At 33.1% G+C, this 20730-nt stretch overlaps 1 protein-coding gene across 11 annotated transcripts in view; it reads left to right on the plus strand.

Moving 5' to 3' along the window:
• LOC143256279 (signal peptide peptidase-like 3) overlaps nucleotides 1-20244 on the plus strand; it is a 49705-nt gene extending 29461 nt beyond the window's left edge. For 10 of the 11 annotated variants that reach the window (XM_076513315.1, XM_076513316.1, XM_076513306.1 and 7 more), the window contains 5 exons: nucleotides 173-261; nucleotides 9797-9842; nucleotides 15376-15523; nucleotides 16597-16706; nucleotides 18657-20244. In XM_076513315.1, coding sequence (XP_076369430.1) covers nucleotides 173-261; nucleotides 9797-9842; nucleotides 15376-15523; nucleotides 16597-16706; nucleotides 18657-18725 — 462 coding nt within the window. In that variant the 3' untranslated portion in view covers nucleotides 18726-20244. Of the gene's footprint in view, nucleotides 1-172; nucleotides 262-9796; nucleotides 9843-15375; nucleotides 15524-15662; nucleotides 16158-16596; nucleotides 16707-18656 lie in introns of those variants that run through there. The other variant, XM_076513317.1, reaches the window with a different exon arrangement.
• The last annotated feature ends 486 nt before the right edge of the window (nucleotides 20245-20730 follow it).

Here is a 20730-nt window from a genome sequence, read left to right on the forward strand (position 1 = left end):
ATAAATTTGCAGTTAAATTGACCTTCCTCTAATGGCTGTTACAGATCCTGTCAACAAGATGAAATAAAAGATATTTATAAACTGTTAACACTTTTGCTAAATAATGTCCTGTGATGTTGAACCTCAATTTATTAAATGTGATATTTTCAAAGCTTTATTTTATATTGTATAGATGGGATTAGTTGCTAAAAAATTACATTTGGGAGGAATGATCCGTGAAGCTCCAAAATTGTCACTTCCTGGAAAACTTGTGTTTCCAAGGTAACTATTTTCAATCAATTTTAAGGTAATTTTGTTCTTTAAAACTAATGTCTTCATTTATAGGGCAAGAAAATAACTTAAAATTGACTTTTCAAAGAAATGCTAAGAAAAAATTTTAATCCAAATGTTAAAACACACAATTTCATATCTGTTCTATTTTTCATTAGAATTCTTGCTCTGTGTTATAATTGTTCTTCATATGCAACTTAGTATTATAGGTATGCTATTGTTGATAAATTTTGTTAATATCTTAAGTTACTGTACAGGGTAAGTGACAAATGGTTATTGTTTGGTTTAGCTATCTTCACAAATGTATTAGTAAATGACTGGATTTTTTAAAACCAATTACTTGTGTGACATTACTAATTTTTAAAGTAATTGTTTCCAAATGTTGGACAAGGATAAATGTTTACCTACAATGTAGTATTATTTAACAAGTTTCATATTGCTTGTCTTGCAGCCATATTCAGATTTTGGAATGACTATGTAAATGCTGTTTCTGATCCAAAAAGAAACTTAGATAAAAAGTCATGTTTAGATTGGGTATCTAAAACTTCCAAGTTGGAGATATCCTTTGTTTTTAATGATATTGGAAAACAAAGAAACATAGATCAACTTGAAGAACTAGATATCCTTCTTACTTAATGACATTGGAAAACAAAAAGTTATGGATCAACTTGAGGAACCAGGACTGTTTAGAAAGAGACTTATAATAAGTTTTATCTCAGCTTTAGGAAGTAAAAAATGGCATTTTTTAACAGGTGAGAATCTACAGACACAATGATCAGTGACAATAACCACCCAAGTTCCTCAGGTAACAAGATGCAACATCACCAAGAAAGATTTCTGTCTGGTAAAGCAGCACAAGTTACATGTACATAGGTTGATTCCATAACATATCTATAACCTCAAACAGCTTGAGAATACAATGGTATTGCATATGAACATATACTAGTCAATTTGTTGGATGAAGCACCCATGGATTTCTGTGCAATTGAGTTGTAGAAATGAATACTGATAAGCTGTTGTTTATCTTATACATCAAGTTGTAACAGGGCCTTTTGCAATGGAAACTATGCCTGCATTGCCATCCTCAAGATGCATAGTTGACAGAGCATGACAGGACATGAAATATGTACTGTAACGATGTGGTGTGGCTCTAAAATTGTTTCAACATAATGTACCCAACCTGTGCAATCTGTACAGTTTTCACACATCTTTTGAATACAAAGACATCTGTCATTTAAAATACTGATTTTACAATGTTGTGTGCTAGAAAAGGTATATAAACATAGGTTTTTACTCATTTTTCATATATCTTTTGCAGTAATTTTTACCTACCGAGTAGATTTAGCTACACTGTGTAAGTCAGTGCTTTTAAATCCATGAACATGCCCTTAAAATATATATTTCTGCCTTCCACCACAACCACCTTGATGTGTGTATGCCTGCTTACACTCAAACCATGTAGTATACAAAAATCACATCACATACACCACAGATCTTGAAATCATGTTTTGTTCTTCCTTGCAAGACTTTTTGTACAAATGTATAGTAAAATTGAACAGTGTAAGAATAAGGGATTTTCAAAAATTTGGTATAAGTGAAGTTTAATTTTAGAATTAAACATTGAGAGAAAATGTAATTAGTAGATATTGTCACTGCTTTCAGCTTTTGTTGTGTTTACAGTATTTTTAGCCTACTGCATCCACTTTAGAATTTGCACTGACAATATAGCTATATCTCAATTTCCAGGATTTCCACTCTTTGTCCATCTGAGCATTCAAAACACCAGCTCCAGTTTTTTAATCCCCAGATGAATGCCTTATGCAAAATTCTCCACTAACTTCTGTGTGCTCTCTATCTAGGTACTTTATATAAGTACCTTGTTCAGATAATGTAATCACTTTTTCTCAACAAAGCATTCAGCACAGGTTTCTATCAATTGAAGTGTCATGATTTTGAATATGGTTGGCATTTTTGTGGTTATCCTTTTGTTTATATTTATAAATTACTTACAAAATGCAAAATCTTACTGATAAGTATGAATTCCCAGAGTTAATGTTTTTACTGCAGAGGACAACCAGACCTCTTCCATTTTTGCTATCTTGTGTTTGTCGACAGAAGGAGAACAGTCACTCTTAGTAGAAACTGTCTGTGATATGATCTGTTGCAAGATGAAGATGTGCATGTATGTGTGTGGACTGAGGGTGTCTCTCAGTTCTGAAATGAGTTTTTCTGTCTGGTGTTTCTCGACAGGAGGAGAACAGTCACTCTCAGTAGAAACTGTCTGTGATATGATGTGTTGCAAGATGAAGATGTGCATGTTTGTGTGGACTGAGGGTGTCTCTTAGTTTTGAAATGGTTTTTGCTATCTGGTGTTTGTCGACAGAAGGAGAACAGTCACTCTTAGTAGAAACTGTCTGTGATATGATCTGTTGCAAAATGAAGATGTGCATGTATGTGTGTGGACTGAGGGTGTCTCTCAGTTCTGAAATGATTTTTGCTGTCTGGTGTTTCTCGACAGGAGGAGAACAGTCACTCTCAGTAGAAACTGTCTGTGATATGATGTGTTGCAAGATGAAGATGTGGATGTATGTGTGTGGACTGAGGGTGTCTCTCAGTTCTGAAATGACCCAGGGAGGAATGGGAAGAATGCACACTTGCTTTTTCTTGCACCTTCTTCTAGGTTGACTTTAACAGAGGATCATCTTATCTGTCACTTCCAGCCCCATTTCTACAGCTGATTACTCATGTTTGTGAGGTTTTGGGGGTCTCTCCTATTGCGTTTGACTCAACTCCTTCCTTGTTAGTAGAAAGGATGGCAAGTGACTACTTGTTTTTCCTCCTCCTCCTGATATTGCCATTTATGCTGGGAAATTTGCAACTCAATTATGTGATGGGATAGTTTATCAGATCAGCATATTTTTAGCTTATTTCTAGCAGGAGGGGTCTATTTACAGTTATGATAGAAAGTGTTCGTACCCCTGCATCGTGAGTAGTTTTGTCCTCATAACTTGCAAAGTATCATGATTAGGATAATGAAAGTATAATATATTATAAATATTATACTAACACATATCTACATAAATTTTTATGTAAATTGAACGACAAATAAACTGTTTATAAACAAATAACCAAACATAGGAAGGGCAGAAAGTGTTCGTGCATCCACTTTAATGGTCAGTTGTGTAGCCTTTCAGGTGAATTACTTGACGCAATCTTTCCTCATAGGCCTGCATGATCTTTTGACAGTACTCGACTGGTATTTTCTTCCATTCTTCTTTACAGAAGGCCTCCAACTCTTGCAAGTTTTTCGGATGATGCTGATGAACCCTGGTCTTCAACTCATTCCAAACGTTTTTAATTGGGTTGAGATCGGGTGACTGCAATGGCCACTCCAGAACGCTTATATGGTTTCTCTGCAACCAGGATTGCACATATTTCGATGTGTGCTTAGGGTCATTGTCGTGCTGGAAGATCCAACGATGCCCAAGCCACAAGTTCCGAGCATCATTCTTGATATAAGTGCCTAATATATCAACGTACTCTTCTTCTTTCATGGTTCCTTTGAAGCAGTGAAGGCTGCCTACACCAGAAGAGCTGAAGGAACCCCATATCATGATTGAACCACCCCCGGGTTTAACTGTAGAGACGGTGTTCTTTGGAAGATTTCGTTCCCCCTTCTTAGGAACATCATTGTGGCTGAAAAGCTCGATTTTAGTCTCATCTGACCAAAGAATACTCTTCCAATAGGTAAAGGGTTTATCTACATGCTTTCTTGCATACCTCAATCGTGCTTCTAAATGAATAGGCTTTAAATATGGAGAACGGCATGCTTTGAACCCAGAAGAACGTAACATGTTCATAACTGTAGAGGTGCTTATTTCAACCCCAGTTTCCCTCACCAGTTTCTGTGTGTCATTACGTGTTAAATGAGGGTTCCTACTAACTTCTCTGAGAACCTTCCTCTTGGTTCTCTCTGGAATTTTGGTGGCGCTTCCAGAACGAGGGAGGTTAGCAGTTGATCCTGTAAGCTTAAACTTGGCAATTATGCTTTGAACAGTAGACTTCAGCACTTTAAGTTGTGTAGCAATACCAGAAAGAGACACATGAGACTTGTATGTTACAATAATTTGGTTTTTTAAATCACTGGACAGTTGTTTTCTGTTCACCATGATGACCAAGCAGATAATGATGGAGATGGAGCTAAATAGCTGTAAGTACATTTTTTGCTGGCTAAATTCCAATAATTATGAACCCAGTGTCTAGTTCTGGAATGTTATAATGTAGTTTATTTGCCAAACTAAACAAAATTTTTACGGGAATATCAGTTTTTTCACACGTTCTGAACTGTATGAAGACTTTCTGCTCCTCCTATTTTTGGTTGTTTGTTTATAAACAGTTTATTTGTCGTTTAAATTACGTAAAAATCTATGTAGATGTGTGTTAATATAATATACTTCTATTAGCCTAATCGTGATACTTTCTACGTTATGAGCAAAAAACCACTCGGGACGCAGGGGTACAAACACTTTCTGTTGTAACTGTAGATTCCCAACAGATGGGCCTCATTTTGGACCAGTGATCATGTTAAACAGATCAGTTTTCTTGGATTTGTCTCACTCTCACAACTGTCCTGAGGTATTTATCTGTAATATAGTTTTTGTCTGAAGGTTATCAACATTCCCCTCAGCAATTTAAGGAAAAGTTGGAGACTTTGCTGAAGTCTACCTTTGTCAGAATGTCTTCATTTCTTTCTTTGATTTCCTGGTTGGTTTATTAGGTAGAGACATATGTTAGAAAGTGTTTTATTTACTGTCTTTTGCCTTCAGAAAGTTGTGGGAAACTCCTTTTTCCATCCCATGTTATTTGCTAGAGTTTCAGAGATGTTAAAGTCCCAAATTGATAGAGCCTGTTTACATTACTCTTTATCATTATTAGTTTCTTGCCTTTCCGATGCTAATTTGGGAGTGTTGGCCAATTATGTTTTTCAATCCTCTCCTTTGGTTCTCAGGTCTGTTACTTCCTGTAATTTTCTGTATTCTTGAGGATCTTCAGATTGGGCAGACCAATAACATCACTTCCTGCACATCTCAAGTTCTTTCACCAGGGATCCGTGGGTACTCCATGTTCTGGTTTCAAGGTTGAACATTCAGTTTACATCATCTCCGACAGATCCACTCACTGTAAATTGGTGTCTAATCATTGATCTGTCTCGACTCAACCAGTTTTTAGATCCTTCTCCCCTTACAATGGATTATTTTCTAAACCTATGATGACACTTTTCACCAGGAATCTAACTGACTAATTGTGATGTTATCAATGCTTATCTCCTTATTCTCATAACAGAATCATCCTGCAGGTTTCTCAGGTTTATGCATGAGGGTCAGGAGCTGTAGTTTTGGGCTTTACCTCTTGTTCTTGCATCAGCACCTTATGTCTTCTGCAGAGTTGTTATCACCTTTTCTTATGAGATTTCTTTCAGAATTCTTTGTTTTTATATCTTGGATCTTGTCTACTGATATCATTCCCATCATATCAGTCTTTTAACATATCATGTTCAGAAAGTGATGAATTTAATTGAAGACACATGTCTCAACTTAGTTGGATTCTTCCATCAGAGTGGATGCTACATCACAAGGTTTTTCAGTGGATTTTCTCTCAGTTTGGGTCTCTTACAATTGAAGCCTTTATGACTCATTGGAATTTTCAACTACAGTTGTTTTGGTCTTTGATACCTCATCCTCAAGCATTGGCAGTAAATGTTTACAGTCAGAACTGGACAAGTTTACATTTGTGTTCCTTTTCCTGATTTGGCTGTTGCCTATGGTTCTAACTATGGATCATTCTTCTCACTGTTGAGTTCTTTTGGTTGCAGTATATTGGCCAGCTTAAACATAGTTTCTTCTTCTTCAGTATCTACAGGAATGTTCATCTCTTTCTTTTCCACATTAGAAGTCTCTATTGAGACAACCTCTACCACACATTCTCCACCCGGATTTTCGGAAACTCAATCTTAAAGCTCTATTGTAATGCAATCCCTTGCCCAACATAAGGATTTAACTTCTAATGTTTCTCTGTATTTACTTAAATGTCTCAGTAGGCTAATCATGACTGTTTGTTAAAGGAAATGGAACATTTATTGTCAGTAGTGTATTAAAAGGAATTTAAACCCTGTTTGTCTGAAATTATTTATCATACTGATGTGGGTGTTTGAGAATGTTTAATGCTTTTTCTACTATGGCTTTATATAAGGCATCCTTAACCAATGTTTTGAGGTATTCTAAAACTTGGAAGATTTTTGAATCTCCAGTTCTATCAGGCCTACTAAAATTCTTTCATATTTTTTTTGCCCAAACAACCTTTTCAATAATCAAATAGAGATTTTACAGTTGTTTTGTGCATGTTGTCTCATATTCTTTTTGAGGTCTTAGCTTCATGTTGTTTCATTTTCTCTTGTATTTTTTGTTGTTGTTGGCTTGTGGGCATCAGAGTTGTTTGTAATCCATGCACAGAACTCTTTATCAATCAACATTTATCCTACTTTACCCCAATAGGTCTTTTCCTCACAAGACTGGCAGCCAGGGAAGGGGAAAGATAATTCTCACCAATCCATTTACCAACAATTTTTCATCTTTTTGACTGCTCCAATCCTGATTGATATGCCCTCAAATGTTATGTGGTTTGTACTAGCTCATTTCAAGGTACTAGGATATGATTCTTCATTCATACAATGGGATCCTTCTATTTCCTGTGACCTATCACCCATTACCTTTAAAGAGATGGCTTTGAAAATTGATTCACATGGCCTATAATGGATAACCATAACAAAAAAAAGGTCTTGCATGTCACATCTCAACAAATCTGTCATATCTCCATGTCATTAGCAGCCCAGTTACATTGTCCACTGGAAGACTGTGTAGGCTGGTATATGGATTACTCCTAGTACATTTTCTCATTACTTACTTGATCTGTCAGTTTCCTCTTCTGAAAGTTTTGACAATACCCTTGTAGCTATTTTGACCACATCTGTTAGACTTTACCCATAGGTATTTTCCTCAGTCGTATGCTCTTTATTTCCAAGATTCCTTCATGTTTCATTGGGTTCCACTCTGTGCCAAATGTTACCCAAGCAGGTATGCTTTCTTTCTTAGTTTTGCACTAGCAACCAGTTTCATTATAATTATGACAGGTTGCAATGTGATCTGCTGAAATAAGATGTTCTGTAAGGTCCATCTTGGCATGTACTGGATGGTATTACTTTTCTATTATGGACACCACTTCTCATGGGCAATGTGCTCTGTTGAAATAAGATGTTCTGTAAGTCCATCTTGGCATGTACTGGATGGTATTACTTTTCTATTATGGACACCACTTCTCATGGGCAATTGCTCTGTTGAAATAAGATGTTCTGTAAGGTCCATCTTGGCATGTACTGGATGGTATTACCTTTCTATTATGGACACCACTTCTCATGGGCAATTGCTCTGTTGAAATAAGATGTTCTGTAAGGTCCATCTTGGCATTACTAGATGGTATTACCTTTCTATTATGGACACCACTTCTCATGGGTAATGTGCTCTGTTGAAATAAGATGTTCTGTAAGGTCCATCTTGGCATGTACTGGATGGTATTACCTTTCTATTATGGACACCACTTCTCATGGGCAATGTGCTCTGTTGAAATAAGATGTTCTGTAAGTCCATCTTGGCATGTACTGGATGGTATTACCTTTCTATCATGGACACCACTTCTCATGGGCAATGTGCTCTATTGAAATAAGATGTTCTGTAAGTTCATCTTGGCATGTACTGGATGGTATTACCTTTCTATTATGGACACCACTTCTCATGGGCAATGTGCTCTGTTGAAATAAGATGTTCTGTAAGGTCCATCTTGGCATGTACTGGATGGTATTACCTTTCTATTATGGACACCACTTCTCATGGGCAATGTGCTCTGTTGAAATAAGATGTTCTGTAAGGTCCATCTTGGCATGTACTGGATGGTATTACCTTTCTATTATGGACACCACTTCTCATGGGCTATGTGCTCTGTTGAAATAAGACGTTCTGTAAGTCCATCTTGGCATGTACTGGATGATATTACCTTTCTATTATGGACACCACTTCTCATGGGCAATGTGCTCTGTTGAAATAAGATGTTCTGTAAGGTCCATCTTGGCATGTACTGGATGGTATTATGGACACCACTTCTCATGGAATATCATGAGTAAAGCTAAAGGGAATCCTGTCTGTCCCTGTTGATCTTTACGTTGTATAAATTGTTATTGGTGTGAGTAAAGCTAAAGGGAATCCTGTCTGTCCCTGCTGATCTTTATGTTGTATAAATTGTTATTGGTGTGCTTTAAAAATAGAGAACTTAGTCCACCTATAGTAAAGTTTCCAGAGCAATGTTTCTCAGGACTCTCTGGTGCATATTACTAGACTCTACTAATGGAGTTCAGGAGTTCTTACTACCCTTAGTTTCCAGTTGGGGTAGCAGACAGTTTTCTTCCAGAGTATTTGTTCCACCATTCATAAAAAGGTACCTGGATATTTTCCCCAGATGTTGGTATGAGGGGCACCAGCCTCTGTAGAAGCCTATTTGTAATTCTGGCTCAAATTTCACACAAAATATCCTGTTGGGGTTTGCATGGCCCTTTTTCTGTGATCAGTGTCTTTCATATACTGTTCATGGATGGAGGTCCACTGTCTCTTCATAATTCCAAATTCAAAGGCGTCCTATCCTAGGTCCTTGGTTGAGCACAGGTTCCATGTCTTCTTCATAATTCCAGGGACAAGCAGAATACTTCTTGTCCACTTGGTTGGGAAGTGAGGATGAATGTTCACAATTCCAGACCAGATGAGATCTTTTCCTTTGGTTGAATGTAATGTACGAGATCTCATCACTTTAAACCTAGGATGTTTCCTTTTGAACATTTTCAGGTGGAAGAGGTTTGTCTGCTTTGCTGTTACTTTCTCATTGTTGTGGAGAACACATCGCTCTATGGCTACAGGTCAGGATACAATCAAAACTATATATATATGTATAAAACGTTGCAGTCCAACATTTCAAGCCATCGATGTGAGATAGAGGTACTGCAACCCCTTAATTCCAACTCTGAGTTGTGGAACCTCAGCTGTCTCTTTGGTGTATAAATGTATAACCACTAATACTTACCATCACTGGCACTCTCCCACCCTACCTTCCCACTGAAAGGTGGTTTATGTCTCAAAAAAGTGATAACATTATGTGAATGAAGTACTTATGTGCAGTACCTATATAGAGGGCTCATTGAGGTTGGTGTAGAATTTTGTAAGTTAAAATTTGCTTAGGGCATTCGAGTGGGGTATAAAAAACTGGAGCAAGTGTTTTGAATGCTTAGACGGGTAAAGAGTGGAAGCCCTGAAGACTGAGAAATAGCTATAGTATCAGTATTATTGGAGGTACATTCACAATTTAGGAAATTGTTAACTTTAGCTGTTGTATATAGGTTTGATTTTTAAAAGAAGACCTTGTTTTGTTCCAGCATGCACAATAGTGGACATTTTTCAATGCTAGGACTTGGAGATATTGTGAGTACTGTAGCTCTAAACATGAACTAGTTCATTCAGTTAACACTTATATAAGCATGAGATTGTAAATTTAATTCTGAAGTATAGTGATGACAATGTTTTTACAAGGGTCAAAAGATATATACTTATAATATTCATGAGGATGCAATAGTGTTGCACCCATCAGAGTCTGTATTTCTGAGTTTCACTTGTAATATGTATTTTTTTCTAATAATTGATTAGGATGTCGTTAACCTTGAAAGAAGGTGTGTTATCATACCATTTGTTAGAACTTGGATATTTTCATGGGACGGACTTTAATAAAATCATGTTAATTTGCATTTTTTTTTTCATCTGTTTGTAGCATAAACAGAACAAATGTAATGACTTTGGGGTAAGTCTGAAGGCTTATAATGCTGTAATCCAGGTTTATGACACATGCAGATGGCATAGCACAGATAGCCTATTGTTAAACTTTATTTTGAATAATAAAGAAAGTGTATAGTAACTGTCTTGTACACTTATGTTAGTAGGACCTCTATTGGAAGTTAATGCAATTTTTATTCAACTTTCTGAATTGGAGAGGTATCACTATGCCACTTGATTTTGTTTCTTTCTCACAGTGAAATTATTCAACCAAGTTGCATGAAGCTTAATACCATGTAATAACTAGTTTCTGGCATTAAAATGTTGTATGATTTGATGTAGTTTTTATTATTTTTTACATTGTAAAATTTTCAAAATTTTATTGAGATTTTAAAAAAAACATTGAAAATACATTCCTTTTTAGAATTTACATTTTCTTTTGTATTGTTGGCAAGAAATTTCCATTCTATATATCCAGTCAATTTAAATTTGATTAATTATCAGTGATGTACTTCTTTTGAAAGCTTTTTTCTCAGTTGCAGTAGTTTCTGGCTGTAAATTGTAAAATGCATCTCATAAACTGTCAATTTATTGATGATGTAGGATGTGATTTTCCAAAATGGTGTCAGGTCAGTCTAGTTAAAGATATATCTCTCTGATTAGTATATTATTTTTTCAATAAGTTGCAGTATATTTATTGGTACTGTTCTCAAGAATAATGATCAATAAGAAAAAAATATTTGAATTGCCAGAACATTTTTCTATTGCTTTCTAACCCTAATAAGGCTTACTTAATGTCTCTTTCCGTGGAAGAAAAGTGCCATCATTTTCAATCAAGTATAATTTAACATGAAAACATTTTAGGGAATGAGGAGAATATCTATATAAATAAAGAAACTAATAATAAATAATAATAATAATAGATAATGATAATAAATAATAATAATAATAGATAATAAATAATAATAATAAAAGATAATGATAATAAATAATAATAATAAAAGATAATGATAATAAATAATAATAATAAAAGATAATGATAATAAATAATAATAATAAAAGATAATGATAATAAATAATAATAATAATAGATAATGATGATAATAAATAATAATAATAATAGATAATGATAATAAATAATAATAATAATAATAGATAATGATGATAATAAATAATAATAATAATAGATAATGATAATAATAAATAATAATAATAATAGATAACGATAATAATAAATAATAATAATAATAGATAACGATAATAGATAATGATAATAATAATAGATAACGATAATAGATAACGATAATAGATAATAATAATAATAATAATAATAATAGATAATAATGATAATAATAAATGATGATGACGATGATAAATATGATGACGATGATAATAAATAATGATGATGATGAATAATAAAATGATAATGATTATAATAATAATAACGATAAAGAAATGATGATGACGATTATAATAATAATAATAAATTCCAGATCTCTGGTTTATTGTTAATTCTTCTGAGCTAATCTTGAACATGCAAAACACCTTCTGTTAGTTCCTGCACTCTACATTGCTGCATGTAGCTAATAAGCACTTTACCAAATGATATTTAAACTGTGTCTGTTGGTATTTTCAAAGTTGTCCCTCATTAGTCATTCTTTCCAATATTATGATTTCATAGCAAGTGTTGTGAATGAAGGCTTGCAATAATAAATCCTCAAATTGAGGAATAAATTCACAAGAGAACCAACACTTGATTGTATTCTCAAAAGAGTTAGGAGCGAGCATAAATGTTAAGTTTGAACGCTTTTTACATTTTTTTAAGGAATTACACCAAATAACTGTGAAAAAAATATCAACTCTGAATAATTGTTTAAATAATGTTAAAATTATTACTGCTTAAATTTTCAGATTTGGTGCATAGGTTCAACACATGAGAGGTTCAGAAAGTGTTAATCTAGTGTCTCCCAAAAAGGTGTATTCCACGGAACTAGAATGTTGGAAGTGGGTTGATGGTATATCAAATATAATCCATGTATATAGGTGTTTTAAGAAGTAAATTGTTACAATAAAGTCTATTTAAATAGAAATTTCTAGAGGATAATTGCACAAAAGGATTAATTATTGTAAGCTAATTTATGTATCACTTTCTGTTTTGTGGATGTTCATCTGTTTGTTTTGCATTGCTATGAGTGCAGCCAGTGTTGTTATAACAATTTTTTAGAACTTCCTAATATCTATTTGCAAGACACTAGTTTAAACCTGTAAGCACTTTTCACTTGTTGACTTGCACACCTATATAACAAACTTTAAGGTTTTCAACTCAAATATTTTAGTATTGATATTGTCATTATATAAGGAGATAAGTTTCGAAGGAAAAGTTTAAAATGTTATTTTTCATTTCTGTATAGGTCAGAGTAATCTAGCTTGTAAACAATGCATATTTTTTTTTTGTTCATCCCATGTTACAGTTTTGTACAGTAATACCCTGCTTTAAGCTGATTTGTTAGAGCTGTTATCTCCTTGAGAGGTTTGTTGTGTTTTTTCACAAGAAAGAGAAACAAAATTATGAAAATCCATAATTCTGAACTTATTCATACTAATGGTTGTAGTTCACTAAATAATTTTTTATTTAATGAAACAAAGAACATAGAACAGCATGCAAAAAGTAGACAATGTCATAATTATCACAATATGTTTGGTGTTTCTGTGTTCCTGTGAGGAAAAAATATACTACTTCATATGAAACCTTGCTTGTCTGTTGTTTGTAACTAATAACATTGTAAATGTAAGAGAGGACTACATGCATTGACAAATCCTGAAAGAGAGGATGTGAAATAAGGGTAAAATGTTTTTCTACTTGATGGCTCTGTAACCAAACAAAATTGAAATCTAATAAAACTTTGCTTTTTTCCAGTGATGATATTATAGTGAGAAATTTATGCTAAATTTACCATTACCTAAATAAAACACTTGAACTTCATTCACAGGTAACAAACAATGCCTTAGAGTTCTGTTTTTAGGAACCTTTTTTCAGTGCTAAATGGTTTATTACTGTACCACCACATGAAATTATAATTGTTCACATTTTGTTATCTGAATGATACTGTCTTTTCGTTTCTTTTTACTTTCAATACTACGACCCTTTATTTGCATTTTTGACTACAGCTACCCGCTGCATCCCACCACCCACCATCTTTGCTAAGGGATTGACTGCCACTCTTGTAATGCACTCACAGCTTAAAGCATGGGGAATATTTTGTGGCTGTTTGTATTTTGACCTGGCTTTCCCTGTCCAAAACTTAGAGCCCTACTACAGAGCTAACCTGTGTCCTAGCTTTTCTATGCCACTCTTTTATGATGTCAGAATATGTGGCCTATCAAATTATTAATAAAGCTCAACTTCCAAAGTGGCTATAACCAACTGACTGACAAACAACTGTGCAGAATAAATTATAATCTGTTTGCCAGTGTCTAATAAAATGGTTTCAGTATTAATTTGTAATGTTCATGTTATTGACTACCCATAACTGTTGTACAGATGAAAAACAGCATTGCATGGGAACTTTAGAATTCTGTGGAATGAACCATTCATCTCGGAGTTATTGAAAAACAGCATTGTGTGAGAAGTTTAGAATTCTTTGGAATAAACCATTCATCTTGAATTATAGTTTCCTTAGATGTTACTTCTGTTTATGAAAAAAAATTGTTCAAATATATTTTGTGAAACCTGTAGGAATTTTCCACAATAAAATGACATAAGTTTGGTTGAATCAAGTAGGTATGGTAGGCAATGACAAAACCTGAGGACTCAAATCTTTTTAATATTATTGTTAAGTTTGTTATATTTAAATAATGAACTTAAATAAAATGTATTATTACTTAAATTGATCTTGATCAAAAATATTGAAGTCAAGATACCAAGTTTTGACAAAGTAATTAGTAACGATTGAAAGGTAAGGTTACTGATATATTTTAATCACTTTTGACATGCTTTTACAGTTTATAGATGGAAGTGATGACTACTGCTACCAGCAAAGTAAAAAAAAAACCAATGAATATTAATCAAATTGAAATGTATAAAACACAAATGGGAGTTTTTAATCACCAATAAATGTTTCAAGACTCACAATTTAGAACATTTCACGTTATCAAAAGTAAGAGGAATACTACACACAGTTATATAAAACTAGAACCTAGGTACTAAAGTAAGAGGAATACTACACACAGTTATATAAAACTAGAATCTAGGTACTATTTACTTATTTATACTCTGTTTCATGCAATTTGGATAAATATTTTCACTACTACAATAAAAACTAAGGAAAGTTAGTCACCCATGATTCAGAAAGAGTTACTCTGTAAATCATCAGTTACTTAAACACATTCATTTTAAAAAGTTATACGTATGATGTTGCAAAAAAATGAGTTATTAATGTAAAACATCTTGAAAAAACTACCTTGTTTATTTAATAAATATATCATTACTGTATATTATATAAGTAATGTAATATTTTTGTGGAATATTATTTTGCTCCAATTGAAAATTATCGGTTTCTGTACAGATTTGAAATCTTAAAATAGAAGAAAATTTAATGTATATGTTTTGGTTAACAGTAATATTTATGTAAAGACAGTTTATCATCACTTCCAGCATTTTCATTGAGACATTCTTGTGAAAAAATACGGAGAAATTACTCTGAATTTTCATCCTGAATGGAACTGTATTCAAAAGTGGGCTAAACAAAATAGTCAGTCAGGAACCCTTACGGTTCAGGTGTTACTGTCCCTAATAAACAGTCAGTCAGGAACCCTTACGGTTCAGGTGTTACTGTCCCTAATTTTGGAATAACTTTACGGAGAGAAACCAGGCATCCAACAACTCTTTGAAACAAATAATAGGGTTGACTGTCACTTTTATAACGCACCTACAGTGTAAAACTTGGAGCTTATTTAGTGAAATTATATCCTAAACCCTAGACCTTCCTGCTAAGTATTTGACATCCTAACTGCTTGGCTACACCCAGCCAAGTAGGAAAAATGTAAGTTGTAAAGTAAACAACTAATAATGATAGAATGGACAATCAACAAACCTAGGACGAAATTTGTTGTTGACATTGTGGATATCCTTAGTGAACATTCACCTTTGTACAATCTTAAATAATAATGTTGAATACTTTCTCTTCAGGTAATGCCGGGGCTCCTGCTTTGTTTTGTGTTGAGGTATGATGCTTACAAGAAATTTCAACTTAGTTCTGCAGAAACTGGTGTTCCTCCACCAAACCAATTGAACAAGATTTCATATTTTCACTGCTCGCTGATTGGTTATTTTCTAGGTGAATTTAAATTATTATATATTAGAAGTAACTTCTTTACACAAGTAATTCTTAAGATTTTTATAAAATTGTTAAATAAAACAATGCACTCTAGTGAATATTATTTCATATTCCTTTGTTGTTGTTGTTTTTTTTTCAGTGCATGAAGATCTTTTAAATCAAAGGCTGCTGCTACAATTCATTGGAAAAACTGATGACTTAAAATTGATATGAAATATTATTGCAATGTGATTTACTGTATCGTAATTACAGTGTTCATTTTGTGTCTGCATTATTTCCATATAGATTGATAATTAAAACACATCTCTGTAGCATGTAGTACTTTTAACTAAAGTGATTTTCAAGTTTTCAACAGTAGAAAACAAATTTCCAGTGTTCTGACTTAAGTTTTTATTCATTCTTGCAAACAACATGTAAACATTTAATGAATCTATTTTATGGCACACTATATGATTGGAATAGGGATGGACATTAACAGAGATGGCACAAGAAAAATTCACAACCAACTTGGGTTATGGAATCTGGTAACAAATATTTCTTTTTAAAAATTAAAATAACTTCAATCTAACAGTTTTAACAGCCAATATGGGTAAACTTTGCAACTAATGTTTTTCATTGCGCTGTATGTAACATTGACAAAGTAAGGTGTATTATTAAAATTAATAAAGAAACAATAGCAGTGAGCATACTTAGTTAATTTTATATACATTGGAATGTAAATATGATTTTAATATATCTAGATTTTCAGTGAGGTCTATAAATGGAAATGCTTCTGTTTTTGTTTTTCTTACACATTCATATCTCTGAAACTACATGTGCTGGTATATTTGTGATGGATAGATATATGATATGATAAAATGTAAGTTAAATTCTTTACAATTAATGAATCAAATTTAAAAAGATAAATTTATTGACATTTATCCTTGCTTGTTATAAAAAAAATCCAATTCTGGATATTTTTTTTTCTTTGAGTAATTGAGGTATGTAGCAAGTCAGTTAATCCAAATATCCAAGAATAATGCATGGAGGCTGATGTAAATTCAAATCTTTGATACTAATTGTTTTGTTGTTAGGACTTCTGACAGCCACAGTGTCATCTGAAGTGTTTAAAGCAGCTCAACCAGCTCTGTTATACCTGGTACCTTTCACACTGCTTCCGCTGATAACAATGGCATACATAAAGGTCAGCTGAGATTAATTACTAGGTTTAATATAGACTTCAGAATATAGTAGTTCATGTTCATATAAGAGTCTCCAGAGGAAAATTCAAACACAAACTTGAAGAACAAGATAACTAATTACTTGAAGTGTTTAATTTGTAACTTAAATGTTCTATAAATTAGTGCAAAATAAATAAGGGAACATGGTAAAAGTAATTGTTACTTTTTTAGTTCATTATCATCATAATAGAAGGCACAAGAGTAAAGAAACACTTACCTACCATGGACACCACGGAGGCTTTAAAAAATGATATATCTGACTTTACTCTTGGAGAACCCAGCCATGTGATTTAGTTTCTGTTCCATAAACCTATTTTAATTCTGACTATGTGATGCAAACTTCCTTTAAACACAGCCACAGGTTTTATTTAAAGTAGTGTTAATTGTTAAGTTTCACTTGTACTCTGCCCATTGGCAGAGGCAGTGGAGTTACTGGATAATATATAAAGCAGTGACTTGGATAATACATTTTTCAATTAATGAACATAGCTTGTTTGATACTTCCAACTAAACTGGTTTCTTTGTGAGATTTGGTAGAAGGTGCTAATAATGAGGGGGTCCAATAAACAAATATGATGCTACATAAATCTGTATTCTGTTGCTTTTGATGGAGCTTGGAGTGAAGAAATAAATTAGGCACAATGTGAAAATAATCTTTATTCTACACTTTAAAAAATGCTGAGTGTGTGTAGGCAAAGGACAGCACTTTTACCGATGCTTTCAGATATCTCTCTCTTGAGAAGAAGGATGGCTTCAAAATGAGGGAACATGGCATTACATATTAAGTTTTACAGTGCTGCCTACATCCTATTGGTCATTCCCATCAAAACAAAAGGGAGGATGTAACATTTAAGATATCATCTGACCTACCAGTAGAAGATATAACTGCCTACTTTTACATACTATGCTCTGTTTTCACAACAGTCTTTTCCACAACCAGGTGCATGTGATAGAAAAGGTCAAGAATCCAGGATAATAGGTAGCTAGAGTGAAAGGAACTTAGCTAATTTCTTGACTAAATTTCTGCTTTAAAATCTACAAAAGCATTCTGCCAAATTTCAGATGAACTTTTGAGAATTACCTTTACTAAATGAAGAAGGTAGAAACCTAGAGTGCCAATATTCTCCCTTGCATGTTATCCAACTGATTTTTACATAAAAAGTGGTCTTTTCCACTAAATATTTTTAGTTTTTATTCTGCACTTGTGTAAAAAATTGAGAAGAATGTGTAGAGTTGGAGGTAAGAGACTGAAGCAACTGGTGTCAATTCACCAAATGCTTCACTGTGCACTTTTAAAATACAAATTTCACAACAACAAAACTTGTGGCAGAAATTAGCTTGTTTTAAAACTAGAGGATGTCTGTAGATCATATAACCTATCTGTGCCCCACTCTTAAGTAATGATTATTTGGAATGCTTCATGAAAAAGAGAGCATGGAAGTTAGATACTTAACATGAGTTATTTAATTAACTCATAAATGCCTCAAGCAGTTGGGAAGAGTCAATAAAAGCCGTGAATGTGGGAAATCCAGGCATTAAGCTTCTAAAACAAATAGCCTTTGTGGAACGCAGGATCCTTCAGGGTGGCTTGAATCTATGAATCCCAGAGTTCATTGTACATTATTCAAATACAGTAAATTTTACAATAATATCTCATAAAATCTCTCGCATTTTAATATTGAAATATGTATGATCTGAAACTTGTTTTTAATTTTCATTGAAATACACTTCACATTCAAACATATTCAAAATCTATCAGAAAGCCTAAGCAAATTAAAATGTTTTAGTGTATATATTTTTTACATTACTATATATGTGTTCCAAATAACTATATAATTATATTAGTTAGAATTATTCTAACTTAGTTACTGTGAATAAGAATGTTTAATCTTTTTATGGATTCAACATTTCAGGGAGATTTAAGACGAATGTGGAGTGAACCATTCATCACTACACCACCATCCAAACACTTAGAGGTATAAAGAAATGTCTCTGTAACAAGAAAGCTCATTGTGTAAAAGAGTTCAAAGTTTAAGTATATGTCTTATCAAGTGATGTGTAATGTATTTGCAGTTTATGTCAAACAGTATTTTCTGTGCTGGAACCACCTACACCTTGAAGAGAAATTAATGAGGAAGATAAATCTTATCGTTCTGAAGATTGGGGGTTTAATCTTAAACATTATTTACATTGTCTGGAGAAACCTAAGACTTGAACTTTGCCTCTATGCATGGCTACACTTAAAACGTTTTTTTCTGGTGTTCTTCATATAGTTCACATCTGTGTAGAAACACAAGTCCCAAACTTTGACTTCATGTACATGTACATTCAAAACATATTATTTATGGTGTTTTCCATATAGTTTACACTTGTGGAAAAACATAAGACCCTTATGTTACCTCTACAAACATGTACAATAAAATGTTTTATTTATGGTGTTTTCTATGTAGTTCACACATGTAGAGAAAGATCCAAACTTTGCCTCTATATATGTATGTATGTCTACAATTAAAAGTTTTTATTTAAATTGTTTTACATACCCTTCACGCATGTGGAGAAACATAAGACCCGAACTTTTCTTCTGAAAAGAAATCAGTGTGTTTGTGTACGTATCTTTATATATGTATGTAGAACTGAGATTACAAACAATTGAATTTGTGTAAATTATTCTACTATGTCCTTGTAGTTGTTCTTTAGAAAGTACTTGTAAGATTCAGCTCTTTTTCCATACAGTTTCTCTGTTTTATTCCTTTTAGTATTGATTTTGAACAATGCCACGTGTTTTTGTTTTTTTATCTTTTGTAAATAACGTATTTTGGATAATTATTGATTATGAGTCTTTAGGAGCAAATAATTGTACTTGATGTTAATTTTAATCTATTTTTGTAATTATCTTTGTAGTATTTACAAACTAATGACAGTAAGAAAGTATATTAAAAATTTAACTTTCAGTATTGGATATTGTAATCTGATCTTTAAAAGTAGTGGAAAATTTTTAACTTTTCACGTTTCTGCTTACTTTATATAACCCCAATACATTGTTGCAGTTTGCTATATTAAAATACTGTCTTGAATATGACAATATGGCTGTAACTTAAGTACAGAATTATTTTCATGTGTTTTTAGAAGTTTTTATTAGATGTCAAATGTAGTTTATTATATTTTATTACTCAAGCAAATTGCCATTTGCTATATTAAAAATCATATCATGAGGAAGTATAAAATGTGGATATTTTGAGAAAAACCTATTTAATAATTTGTAGAGAATGCTTCTAGGAAGAGTTGTTGAGGTAATTATTACATATTCAACAATATATTACTGGTTAGTTAGAAGTTCTGAAGATCCAGCCAAATTAGCAGCTAAAAGTTTGAGAGTATGTAATTTTCATATTGTAGTTAATTGTACTAACGCAAGATGTCAAATGTTATAAATTCTTTTTTGATGCATGAATAATAGTTATTCTGTAATCAAAGAGAATAATAAATAATTTTACAGTTTCAGAATGTAAGTACCAGGTGGTGACTTTACATGCTACAGTAATCTTTATAAGTGTCATGGAATATATCAAAGATATCGGAGCATACCTCAAGATGGCAGGAGTTTGTGTGCTGAAGTAACCCCTGTATGGGTCTCATTGAAAAGGTGGATGAATTTTGTTGTTTGGCTCTGAAACCATGGGAGCAGAAAGCCACCTCTTCCCCTATTTTAAAATCTTACCCACCCACCCCTCATTCCAACTCCTGAGGAGTATAGATACACACCCACTCCTCATTCCAACTCCTGAGGAGTATAGATACACACCCACCCCTCATTCCAACTCCTGAGGAGTATAGATACACATAACATTTACTTTTAAACTTCACATATCGTATCAGTTGTTTGATAATTTCTCTCAGGCTTAAGATAAGTTGAGATGGATCTATGTTTTCATCTGCTTATCTATAAAAACGTGATACCTGTTCTCAGGAACAAGATAAATTAATATT

Source organism: Tachypleus tridentatus, chromosome 7, assembly GCF_004210375.1.
Source record: "Tachypleus tridentatus isolate NWPU-2018 chromosome 7, ASM421037v1, whole genome shotgun sequence".
NCBI lineage: Eukaryota > Metazoa > Arthropoda > Merostomata > Xiphosura > Limulidae > Tachypleus > Tachypleus tridentatus.